We start from the raw sequence: 12434 nt of genomic DNA on the forward strand, positions 1-12434 counted from the left end.
GTTTGGAAGCGGCATTGCTTCCATGTCAGCAATGTCAAGTGATTTGTGATTTATCATCATCCAAAACTAAATCCGAAAGCTAACTATAACTACACGAAAATAAAAATCATACCTTTTAGCATCTATGCACATATTTGCGTGCATAGATGCTAAAAAAGGTTGGTTCGAGAACATTCACTTTTCGGGCTCCCGTTACTCTGGAGTGCCATCGTCACGGGAATTACAACGGCTCCCTGTTTACATTTTGACATAAAACTTTCGTCACGCTCACATTTGGTAAAACCACAAATGATATGCAACCACTCTTTTGGCCTGCCTTACGTCTGGATTTTTGGCCTGTTTTACTGCCGCTTCTCCTCTATTTTTGTGTGGTGGTTTGTCAAGGAGATTTTGCCTAATTGCTCAATGAAGGTGGGGAAACACTCTTCTAACGTTAATTAAGCCATGTCAGTCTGTTGGCTGGTTTACCCACAATCAGCAGTTTTCGACGACAACGCTCAACCGTTGCCATGTCGCCTGCACGCTCCACGGTGGAAACACGAGCCAGATCCGATTTATCGTTCCAAGCTATACAGAATCTGATGCAACTACATCCATCCGTCCATTTTCCATACGCCTTATCCTATTGAGGGTTGCAGAGAGCTGAAGCCGATTCCAACTGGCTCCGGGCAAGCGGCTGACGCAACGATATTAGGTGGAAAATGCTCGAATTTATATATTTAACAGTTGCTTTGTCAATGGAATTTTTTTCAGGTATAAACCACTGCAGGCTACCTAAAGTTTGCGGGGGGCTGGGGGGCGGGGGGTGACCTCCTTCGAGATATTCCGGGCACAAACGCCCCGCGGTAGTGGCGGGCTGAGACACGAGCGGCGATGTGGCGTCTGACACGCTTGGACCGATATGTCCTTCCTGACCCAGATGTTGTCATCCCTGCCACAGCTTTTTTAAATTAAATAAACACCATGTCACAGGATCCTCCGCGTACCACCCAAGTGCTGCAGTGTGTGTGTGTGTGTGTGTGTGTGTGTGTGTGTGTGTGTGTGTGTCGCTGTGTGTGTTCGCTCTTCACTTTGATTTGTGACTTTGTGCACACGCGTCGCATTCGTGGGCCGGCGAGGCGCACATGACAGTCTTTATGATTGTGCGCGTGTGAGGACAGTAAGACGGCCATGCCGCTAGTGAGTGACATAATGCTGACGCGTACCAATCCTGTCAATCTTGCTTTTGCTAAAGAAGAAGAAAAACAAAAAAGCATCATTAAAAAGAGTGTCTCTCAAAATGTTTACATTTAGTACTGCATGTACCTTAAAAAATACTTAGCTCTGCACGTAATGACAAACTTTTAAGATGATGTTATGTGAATTTAGATATTTGTTTGGGAATACATTTTACATGTTTGAAGGTAACTTCAAGACCGAGAACTGCGTGGTACTCATTTGTGAAGATTTCGCGTTAAAGTACCAAAATGGCACCACGACAACGTACAGTTAGCTAGCTAGCTACTCCCCCAAAATGCTTTTCCCCCCTCGATGCGACAATTTACAGGAACACCTTGAGGTTGTTATTTAAAATCCCAAACATGAGGTTGACACCACGAAAGAGCCCACCGCCCCTCCGCTGACCAAGAGGAAACCAGGAAGCATGTTAGCTCGCAAGTGAGCTAGTGGCTAGCACCTCTCACAATTTTTTTTTTACAGCGGTGCCTGGTTTCGGTGCCCACAGTGTTGGAGAATGAAGACATCGGCTTTTTCACCATTTTGAAGCCGCGTGTTATATACTCGCTGATTTGTTTTAATCACTCAAAATTGGTGGGGTTGTTAATGAGGCTTGTATGCACCATGTCACATTGACAAGACATTCTTCACGTGCATTTGGTGGGTGGAGCACCGCTGCTTTCAAGCACTTTAAACAAACCGAAAGGCTCACACGAAGACAAATAAAAGGTCGCCGTTTTACAGGCCAGACATCAAATACACGTCGCCATCAGACCTGCGCGTTGACTTTGATTGCGTCTCCAAAAAAAAAAAAAAAAATCCGTCTGGAATTTTGATGGGGCGTGTTTTGAAGGGAGAGGCCTCGACAACCGCAACGGCGAGATGCCTTAAAACAAAAGGCCCCTGCAGTCGTGTCTGTTTCTCATGGTCCCGCGCACAGATAGCTAGCGTCTGTAACTGTAGTTTACGCCGTCATTATTACAGAATGCTAAACACACACACACACACACACACACACACACACACACACACACACACACACACACACACACACACACACACACACACACACACAAACACACACACACACAGACACACAGACACACACTTTTTTTTTCACATAGATTTTCTTTCTTGGAAACATGCGCCGCTCATGGCTTCAAAGGACCATGCTAGCATAATAAAATTTGGTAGAGGGTTGGAGCAGGGTGATGGTGGGGGTGGGGGGGGTGGTCTTGCTTAAAACATTTTTTTTCCCTTGCCAGGCAGATGAGGAAAGAAGCCAGATGAGCGGTAGACTATTACTGGTCTAGGGAAAATAAAGATTCCTCACATTACTATTATTTTCTTAACGGATACTTTTGAGGTGCGTGTGGAAACCCGAGAATCATATTACTGACACCAGAATGCAGATTCTTAACCAAAATTGTGCCTCAAGACACATGGAGAGCGGTTTGTACACAGGTCAACCACAATATTAGGGACACGTGCCGTCCGATTGACATGTCACGCGAGGGCCATAAAGCATCAGAGGGGCATTTCGGACCACGTTAATTACGGCAGCGCAGAACTGCTTTGCATTACAGCGAGTGCTGTTTCTGAGATGTTGGTGGCCTCGTTTCGCGACGTGACTCAACAAGGGTGAAAGCCAGCTCTTGCATCGAATCTCTTGAGATCAGGGGAAGGCAAAGTTTGTGATTAGTTGAGTCAACTCGGAGCGGCCCGGTGGTCCGGTGGTTAGCGCGTCGACCTCACAGTGCAGAGGTCATGGGGTCAATCCCGGCTCCGGCCTTCCTGTGTGCAGTTTGCATGTTCTCCCCGGGCCTGCGTGGGTTTTCTCCGGGTACTCTGGTTTCCTCCCACATTCCAAAAACATGCATGGCAGGCTGATTGAACACTCCAAATTGTCCATTGGGGTGATTGTGAGCGCCGATGATTGTTGATCTTTGTGTGCCCTGCGATTGGCTGGCAACCGGTTCAGGGTGTCCCCCGCCTGAAGACAGCTGGGATAGGCTCCGGCATCCCCCGCGACCCTTTTGAGGATAAGGCGGATCGGAAAATGGATGGATGGATGGAAGTTAGGCCAACTCAAAATTTCAAGGCGACAAAATCGGCTTGAAATTTCAAGTTGGGCAATTCAAAGACATTTTGCTCATGTGAAAAATGCACTATTGTCGTACCCCCAGCCCCCACCCCCTCCCCAATGTAAAGCAAAAACAACTCAGTAAATTGTTTTGGAGCTTGTTTCGTGTATAGATGTCAATACTATATTTAAAAGTCGTTAACCCCACCTCCTCCCAAAATACAAGTTGTGTATTTTTTTTTTTTAACAGTATAGGAAGGAGGAAGCTCGACCGCACATTCGAACCTCTCAATCGCGAGACGCTACTTCCCATGGTGTCCGCAACAAGACACAGGCTGCTCCTGCGTGTAAAACCATCCAAAACATGCACAAGCAAACATGTGGCGTTCGCATCTTGCTTTGGTGAGGTTTCACTTCGAAGAGTACTTCCCACACTTCGACAGCAGGGGGAGTCTTGTGACGTACACACGCCTCGAGACTTGGCGTGCACATCTGCTCAGAATTCAACCACAATCAAGCCCCAGTGATGGGAACGTTTTCTCCTTCTTTTTTTTTTCTCGTCTTAAATGTAATTTATGTCGCTTTGCGCGCAATTTATCACCAATCAGCGTGACTGACACATCCTGAATGACTTCTCCCGCATCCCTGACGCCAGTTCTGCGTTCGCCGTGTTGTTATTAGTCATTATTGTTCTTATTAGTCACGCCGCTGCTTTGTGGAAGAGACATTCCACTTGCGAGCTTAGGTTTTGTGGGACGTGCTGTTGTGGCGCAAAAAAAAAAAAAAGCCGCTAACAGCGCAGTGGTCTTTCGCAAAGCGACAAAAAGGGCCCCCTCTCTCTCTCTCTCTTTGTGTGTATATATAAAAGGCATCATTTCGCATCATCACTTTGTTGTGTTGCAACAAGGCGAGCGTGGAAACCAAAGCCCGGCCCCATTATTATCTGCATATCCACGCGTGGAAGGAGGAGGGAGGAGAAGGAGGAGGAGGAGGAGGACGACGAGAAGGCGTGCACCTCTCCCCAAGGCTTTCCTTACCTGTCTGGCGTCAGGACACTATGGAGTTAATTTCAAGAAAGGTGCTCAAGGGAATACTTAATTAGAGCAAAAGGGGGACAGGACGGAGCAAGAAATCCAATCTCCTTTAGGAGACGTCCACCAGCTCATCTCACCTGCTGCTTTATTTTTATTTTTTTTGGTTTGTTTTTTGGAACCGGCGGACCGCACCATGGACTGCACCCAGGGGACGGTTCCACACGAGCTCGGTGCCGCGGGATAGAGTCGCCATGCGTGCATGTGGAAGGGTTAGTTAGTTTGTTCGTGACTTAGTTCGTAGGCCTTCATTGTGGGGTTCGCGGGAGTAGGGGGGGCGGGGGGAGCAAGTCGCTTCGTGCTTACGCATCCAGTCCGTACAGTGCATGGCCCACGGACGGAGTGGCAACGACCATGCACAAGCCCCTCCGAACCTGGACCCTGTACCCCGTGTTCCTGTACTTGGGCATCATCTACCTCTGGCTCGGGTGAGTTTTACTTGGCGTGGAAACATTTCAATAAACTGGGCCAAGCTTTATGCACACACGAAGCTGCTCCGATCAACAGAATGAAGCACGTCGGTTCCTTTTGACGTCGTGCGTCGTTGTCATTCCCAACCATTCCAGTTGCCGTCTGCAGCCATGCATACCCTTTTTTCTTTTCTTTAATAGCACCACGCTAGAGTTGTATTTCCACATTCCATTGGCCCAGACTGAGTTTTTACCTGTTTAGCTTTAACTCTCCTCATCCCTCCCCTCACTGCCTCCGCTCACTTTAGAAGAACACACAAGAAGACACACACAAGCAGCGCAAAGAATCAATGAACAATTTACAATCACCAGGGTAGATTGTTGCACTTTAAGGGCAGGAGTTCCCCCATCGTTGAGAAACCCAGTCACCAATGTTAAAAGGCACGCCGAGGTTAATTGTCATAGAGCATGACACTCTCAAAACATAAAAACACAGGATTCAAAGTGATCCATTTTAAGCCGAAAATAAGCAGGTGTTCTCCCCAAGGGTGCACCAACTTGGGGAGAATACACGCTAAACGCGAAATGGAGCAATAATCTTCACAAACAGAATATTTACATGGCGTTTTTTCCCTTTCAAATTAAAATCACTTGTCTCCAAATGTGATTTTTCTTGGTGTGTCAAAAAATTGAAAAAAGAAAGTAGGGGAAAAAAATGTGTGATTGCTGTACACTCTAAAACAGATGGGTGAAAAAGAAAAAAGAAGAAAACTCAAATTGGGTTAAAACAGAACCAACACAACATTTCTGTGTTTAAAAAAAAATGTTTTGTTTCAAATGAAAAAAATTACACAACAAATTTTTTGTGGTTGTTTCGTCCAAAAACAAACAAACAATGTATTTCTCATTAATTTTGCAACAAAATAACTCATGTTTGGGTTGCTGCCACCAATTTTTGGGGGTTGGTTTGTTATGTTATTTATTTGACCCAAAAAGTTAGGTTGGTCCTGCTTTGACACAATTTGTGTTGCTTTTGACCCAATATGCAATGCGATCTTAGATCTCATAATTTTGCACTCGGTTTGCCACTTCAAAAAAGTTTCATTAACTCAAATGTTGGACCAAAAAGAACCCAATTTAGGGTAAAAAATGGACTGATCTACTAAGTGTGTCAATTTAATGCTAGATTCTTGGTTGTTTTGCACAAAACAACCCCCAAAATTATTTTTGTAAAAAAAAAAAAAAAAAAAGCCCCAAATTTGATTATTTTTTGCACAAACTGACCCTCAAAATGGGGTTGTTGAACAATTCAGAAAATTGGGTCGTATTGACCCAAGTAGTCGGGAATCAATCCGTTTTTGACAAAACATTTTGAGCCAATTTGTTTTTCGTGTGTTCGATGGTGCACTTGCTGGCATCAAATCTACAAATGAATCAAATCTATTTGACAGCTATAAGATCTATGGCTCTCTCCCCCATTTACCGATACATTTTGGATACAGAATTCAGTTGTGTAAAACACACTAGTTGCCGTCCTACAAACCACCTTTGACTCCTATTCGCCGTCTCTTGGAACGAAGCGTGAGCACAAATCCACCTGCCGCACGCCGCTATTTTCCTCTGCGTTGCAAAATATCAACATTGCTCGCTGGATGCAAGCGCACGCTTGGAACGTGTCCCGCCGGGCATCTTCCAATTGTTTGTTTGTGCAGGTGTGCCTCATGTTGTGGCTGCTGGTGAGTGTCTCGCCAGATAGAAGGATAAATACATAAGTAGGGAGGAGGAGAAGAAGCTCATGTGGAGTGGAGCGTGAAACACACTTCAAGCTCCACAGATGCTCATATCACATGACATTGTATTTCCAATACGTGGTGTGTGTGTGTGTGTGTGTGTGTGTGTGTGTGTGTGTGTGTGCGTGAAACACACTTCAAGCTCCACAGATGCTCATATCACATGACATTGTACTTCCAATACGTGGTGTGTGTGTGCGTGTGTGTGTGTGTGTGTGTGTAGGGGGGGGGTACTCTTACTATGTTTACCAAGCCCGACCATTTAGCTCATTCCTCCCATCTCTTTACTTTCTCTAAATCTTTCATTGTACCCACTTCATTTACAACGACTGGAGCCTGCAGGTGTTGACTGACAGGCCCATAGCAACACACACACACACACACACACACACACACACACACACACACACACACAGAGGCTAAAATCTGTCCAGCTATTTCATTTCCCTGCCCCAGCTCTTTAAACATCTTGACAGGACTGCATCCTGACAGCATTCATGTTCTAGCATCACCTATTATTCTACTCCATAAAGCAGTGATTCTCCAAGACTGGTATAGGCGGACTTGTGGTATGCGAGGAATGTCTGAATTAAATGTGTCAACAATGCAAAAAAGATTTGTCTGTTAATGCGGTTGAAAAGTTGTTGTTTGCTATCGAGTCCGGTTCATTTGTCAAGTGCAGTTCTGTTGTATTTAACTTTAAAGTAAGATACACAGGATTTCTTCTGATCGAGCTATTTTCAAACATTGAGTTGGGTAGATTCTTTTATTTCACCTTCATGGCAACACGTTGGAATTGATGAACACCTGGGCCTACTATGCAACTGTACTTTAGTTGTAATTGGTTTGAAAAGCTTGAGAATCACTCTACTCAAGCATAATGTACACACATTTTTATACTGAAGGGCCGTATTTAATTTTTACATTGGATGGATGTGCTGGGTCATTTGTAAATAAGGTAAAAAAAAAGTTATATACTCAGTATGTAAAATATTGGGGGGGAAAAGCTTATTTTAAATTAAGTAATGCTCATTCAATTAATTTAATACTGAACCAAATATTAAATACACATGTGAATTGTATATTTTTTTCAATAGATTATTTACAAATAAACAAATCAAAATTTAGAATGACATTTTTTATCAACCATCATCATGAAAAACAGCCAGATTAACAACAAATACTACACAACACTTGATAATGTAAATGCTCTGTGGGTCCGATGAAAGAGCAGAGTGGGCCATGTGTAGCCCACGGGCCATACTTTGCCCATCACTTCAATAAAGGCTCTTTTAAAGGAGGGATTTTGAGCAGGATAATGCAACTTTGTGCTATTTTAGCTCCCTAGACAGTGTCGGTTGGGAATAGTTGTCATATTCCATCCCAAAGCTTGCACATAACACCAACTTGTGGATGCACACTGACTCATCGCGCCCCCAAAAAATGTGCTGATTTGACCCCTCCTCTTTTTGCGCGCGAGGGGCTGCGATGACGGTGTTTGTTGATGTTTGGGAGGGATTTTGGGGGGGTGGGGGGGTGGAGAGAGAGGAGTGCGGTAGGTTGATGATGAATGAAACCTCGGATCAGTGTCCCCCCCCCCCCCGCCCCCCGCTCACACACACACACACACACCACCAACCTCTTCCTATTGTCCCACCGTGGCAAAGTGGGCGGACTGCAGTCGTCTCCGGCCGCCCAATGGCAGCCGCGAGTGCGGAGTCGAGCGCGCACAGGCACTTTTCTGCCATGCGAGGTCCCTGAACGCATCACCCACCACTACCGCAGCCGCCGCGGAGACATGTCAGAGCTCACCCCGGCCCCGGTCCCGCTCACTCGGCCACGGCAGCTCGGAGCGGCGTGACTTGGGAGCTGGATTTTTTTTTTTTTTAAATTTATGATTATTTTTTTAAAGAGATAACTGGGAATTAAAAGCAAAGGAGTTTTGTTGTTGTTGTTGTCGTCGTTTTCTTTTTGAATGATTATTGTGATTTGATTTCGAAAGTGCGCTTCCCCATCTTGCTCATCCCCCGTGTGAGGCGCCTGAGCCGCTTTGGCTCCTCGATGTCATCATGATCCTGTTCTCGTCGCGCAGTGTTCTGCTGTCAGTCTACTACCCGCAGATCTTCCTCATCCTCACCAGCGGCAGCTACCTGTAAGTCGCCGCCAATTAACCGGCCGCTTCACGGAGGGCATTCACGAAGTCAAGTTCGTGTGACACCTCCACTGAACACGTTCCGTGAAAGTCGAGTGAACCGTTTTTTTGGACAACTTCTTTCTGCATGCCGGCTTCATTTTGGCCACAGAGTGGCAGAGATGTTCAGGAACAAACGCCGAAAATTGGCGAGACACGTCGATCGGTGTTATCTTATGACCTCACCGTCCCAGCGAGTCCATTCATCACTTGATTGACACCCTAAACGCCGCGCGGCTTTTAATTAAACACCAATCATCCCTGCAGGATCCGGACTTGAAAAGTAATTACCAAACCATTTTTTCGCTCTTTCGCTTGTTTTCTCGCGTCCTGCCCGCTTCCTCTGCTGCGCGGAGACCCCAAACCTGCTGCTAAAATAGATGTGTGGTTTTTGGTGTTTCCCCTCCACACAAAAGTTAAAAGTGGGCTCCGCTCGCTGCATGCGCACACACAGGCCAAGTCATGGCTTGCACATTAAAGCCATAAACGTGTTGTTTATTTGGATTATGCAAGTTTCCTGTTGGGGTGGGAGTGGTTGGCACGTCTGGCTCACAGTTCTGATGTTCGAATCTGCCTTTTTTGCGTGGGATTAAAAAAAAATGTCTTAAAACATGAACGTTATGTTCATTGAAGACTCAATTGTACTTTGATGTGAAAGTGAATTTCAGTGGTTGTTTGTGTAGATGTGCCTTGTGATTGGCAGGTGATGAGTGTGTGGGGTGGGCGGGGGCGCGGTGAGATCAGGTCACACCTATCTGACCCAAATGGGCCTTAAGCAGAACATCACATGAACCAACTGGAAAACAAATGGACTTCCGGTGAGCAGCGGGGGGGGGGGGCTGATGACATGGCGCAGTTGTGATTTGATAAAGGTATTGTTAGCTTGCACCAATATGATGTGAGAGGAGAGGAAAGCATTTTCTGTCTAATTCCATCAGCTAAGATGAGCAGCTTGTTGTGGTCTAGCGACAGATGCCCTGTAAAAAAAAAAAAAATGGAGCTCACAAATTTTGAGGCAACACATTTTTGTAACATTTTAAGTTGGGCAATTCAACAAAATAGACAACTGTTGTCCCTTTTTGTCTCCCAACTTAAATACACAGTATAAATAAAAAAAACATCTTAGCACATCTTTTTGCTTGCTTACTTGTGCTAATTACTGTTTGTTACCATAAATGTCAATAATTTCGATTTTAAAGATGGTGTGGTGTACAAAGCCAATTGTTTGGCTTGTATTGTGGGTTGACCCAAATCCAATGAAACGTGGGATAGGGTCATCTTTGGTAATTCTTGTGCAAAGCAAAGACTCCGCGGGTGCTTTGTTCGGGTCTCCTGCCAGTGACGACATCAGAAGGAAGTGCTTGGTTTTCTTTTGCCGAATGCGCAAGTTGGTGGCGCTGAACCCTTATGTGGACATGTGCTCTAGAAATTCATTATGTGACCATGTTTGTACTCAAATCGAAAATGGAAATGCCATTCATGATTTAATGCTGCAATTCAATTACTTGTGCTGCTCCTTCTGATGTGTCTGCCTTGGACACCGAAGGGCAGGAAATACAGTCATGCAGACAGAACGGAAGAAAAGTTTCGCAACTACTTATCGTGACTCAGTAAGATGCTGTCATATTTCTCACAAGTGATAAAGAATCTATGCCTGTGAGTATTGCTCTAATTTGTCTACGAGTTGCTTCACCGTTTGTGTTCAAATATCCGTTGCTGGAAGGTTTTTAAACTATCGCGGTTGATGGGTAGAATGTCACCAGCCACATCCATTGCATGTTAGCATGAAGCTAAAGCGGGCCTTCATTGAGGCTATTCAGTTGTTTTAAATACACAAAAGTGTACTTCAATTTGTTTTATGTTTAGTTTGACAGTAAACGTCATCTGGAAGTGGCACGAAACAACTTGAAGCCTCTTGTTTGATTCATTGCTCATTCTTTGACAAACTGCAGCTTATTGCGAATCGAGATGAGTTCAGTTCACTGCCACCATTCAGCACTCCTATCAAGTTTGTGCTCGCAAGTCAGCCGGATAACAGCTTGTATCTCAAAAAACATGTCTGGCGGGTCACTCGTATCTCAATGCACAGCAGTTTGTTTATTTTTTTTGTTTTTTGAGAATTGTATGCATCTGTCCATCGATCCATCTAGCCATGGTGAGTGGATAGCGCGCATCCCATTCATGCCTCAAGCACACCATTTCCTGCTCTTAGGGTTGGGGGAGGAAGTAGTCGTCCATCTAAGTTAAAATGTGTCCCAGCCATGATTTTTGTGAGTGCATTCCTCTGTAAGATTCATGCCTGGGAGCTGAAGCCGTGTCAGTGCGGCTCACACAGCGCTCCATGTGACGACGGAGAAGGTGGCTGCGCAATAACGTCTGCCGTGACGTCGGCCGCCCACTTTGTCTCAAGGCCACACGACACAGTGATGTAAGAGCCTCTCGCTAAGACGGATGTCCCCCCTCCCCACTCCCTACCCCTCTTTTTTTTTTTTTTTTGGGTTGTACTTGTCAGGTCACGTTGGCAAAGATGTTGAGCGGAATGTGGGTTTCCACTCTCTGAGTCACTCGGAACGGAAGTGGAGTTCCCAGCCTCTCTTGATCAAAAATTCTGCCTTCCAAAGATAGTAAGGCGCAGGTATTACTGTGGCTGCCCCGGCGCTGTGATGTACAACTGCGCCGCATCATCGCCAGAATTAACCAGTCAGCCGCCACACGCCCAAGTCATCAAATAAAATGACGACAGGACAACTGTTGTGGCGCGTTTGTGTGCCGCTGAGCGCCTCCCACGATTTTTATGACAGGAGCTCAATCACCTCATTATTGTCAGCGCACGTTGCCAACCGCACGAGCTGCCTCGACAGCCGAGTTCTCATTCATAGTCATAGCCAAAGAGCGCATTTAACACAATGAGTCGGGGTTGTATGGATGGGATGTCGCGGTTGCCACGGGCAACCGCATACGCTGCTGACGCCGGGGTCAGCGGAGCAGCAAGAGGGCGATGAGGTCAATGACATGTACAAGCTAACAAGGAAGTATTTTCTTTTTCCTTTTTTTTTTTGGTACAAGCAACTTTTTTTCCATCGTGCAAATTCAGAGCTTTATTTAATATTTGGAGATTTTAATTGCAACAAAGGTTGCGCACTTATTTGTTTTGTGGGCCTGCGCTCAGCCTGAGCGCAGTGAGGCAACGTCACTTTGGTGGCAGCTGCAGTTGGGGTTCATTTGCTTTCTCTGTCTGGGTGGAAAAAGCCGTTGTCAGAAAGCGAGTTCTCGCCATCCATCAAATGTTTTGCTCTTAATCTCCAACCAAGAGTTTTTTTTTTTGTTTTTTTTTAAAAAAAATGTGCGAGAGCTGAAATCCATGTTGGAATAACTCTGGTGTCATGATACCTCTTCTTCGTCGCCTCGCTGTGTCAGCGACTTCATACTTGACTCGGTGCCACCCATTCCCTCCGCCCCCACCTGAAAGTTTACATCCGTGTGGTTGCGATAGCTCTTAAAAGTTGCAGACATTGGCGAAGCGCTAGAGTGGGGGGCCCTCCGGGGGTTGTTGATTAGGGAGAGAGGTTGGGGGTGGGGGGGTCACGAAGCCAGATATAACTGATTTGAAGGTACATTTTCTGCTTTTTCAGGGACCACCAACCCAGACCCCCC

General features: G+C 45.7%; 1 protein-coding gene across 2 annotated transcripts in view; it reads left to right on the top strand.

The window, feature by feature from the left end:
• The first annotated feature begins 4179 nt into the window (after positions 1 to 4179).
• wnt7bb (wingless-type MMTV integration site family, member 7Bb) overlaps positions 4180 to 12434 on the top strand; it is a 35260-nt gene continuing 27005 nt past the window's right edge. The window contains exon 1 of one of the 2 annotated variants that reach the window (XM_019893422.1): positions 4180 to 4817. In XM_019893422.1, coding sequence (XP_019748981.1) covers positions 4744 to 4817 — 74 coding nt within the window. In that variant the 5' untranslated portion in view covers positions 4180 to 4743. Of the gene's footprint in view, positions 4818 to 8249; positions 8742 to 12434 lie in introns of those variants that run through there. The other variant, XM_019893421.1, reaches the window with a different exon arrangement.

The sequence above is a fragment of the Hippocampus comes genome, unplaced genomic scaffold, assembly GCF_001891065.2.
Source record: "Hippocampus comes isolate QL1 unplaced genomic scaffold, H_comes_QL1_v1.1 scaffold62, whole genome shotgun sequence".
Taxonomy (NCBI): domain Eukaryota; kingdom Metazoa; phylum Chordata; class Actinopteri; order Syngnathiformes; family Syngnathidae; genus Hippocampus; species Hippocampus comes.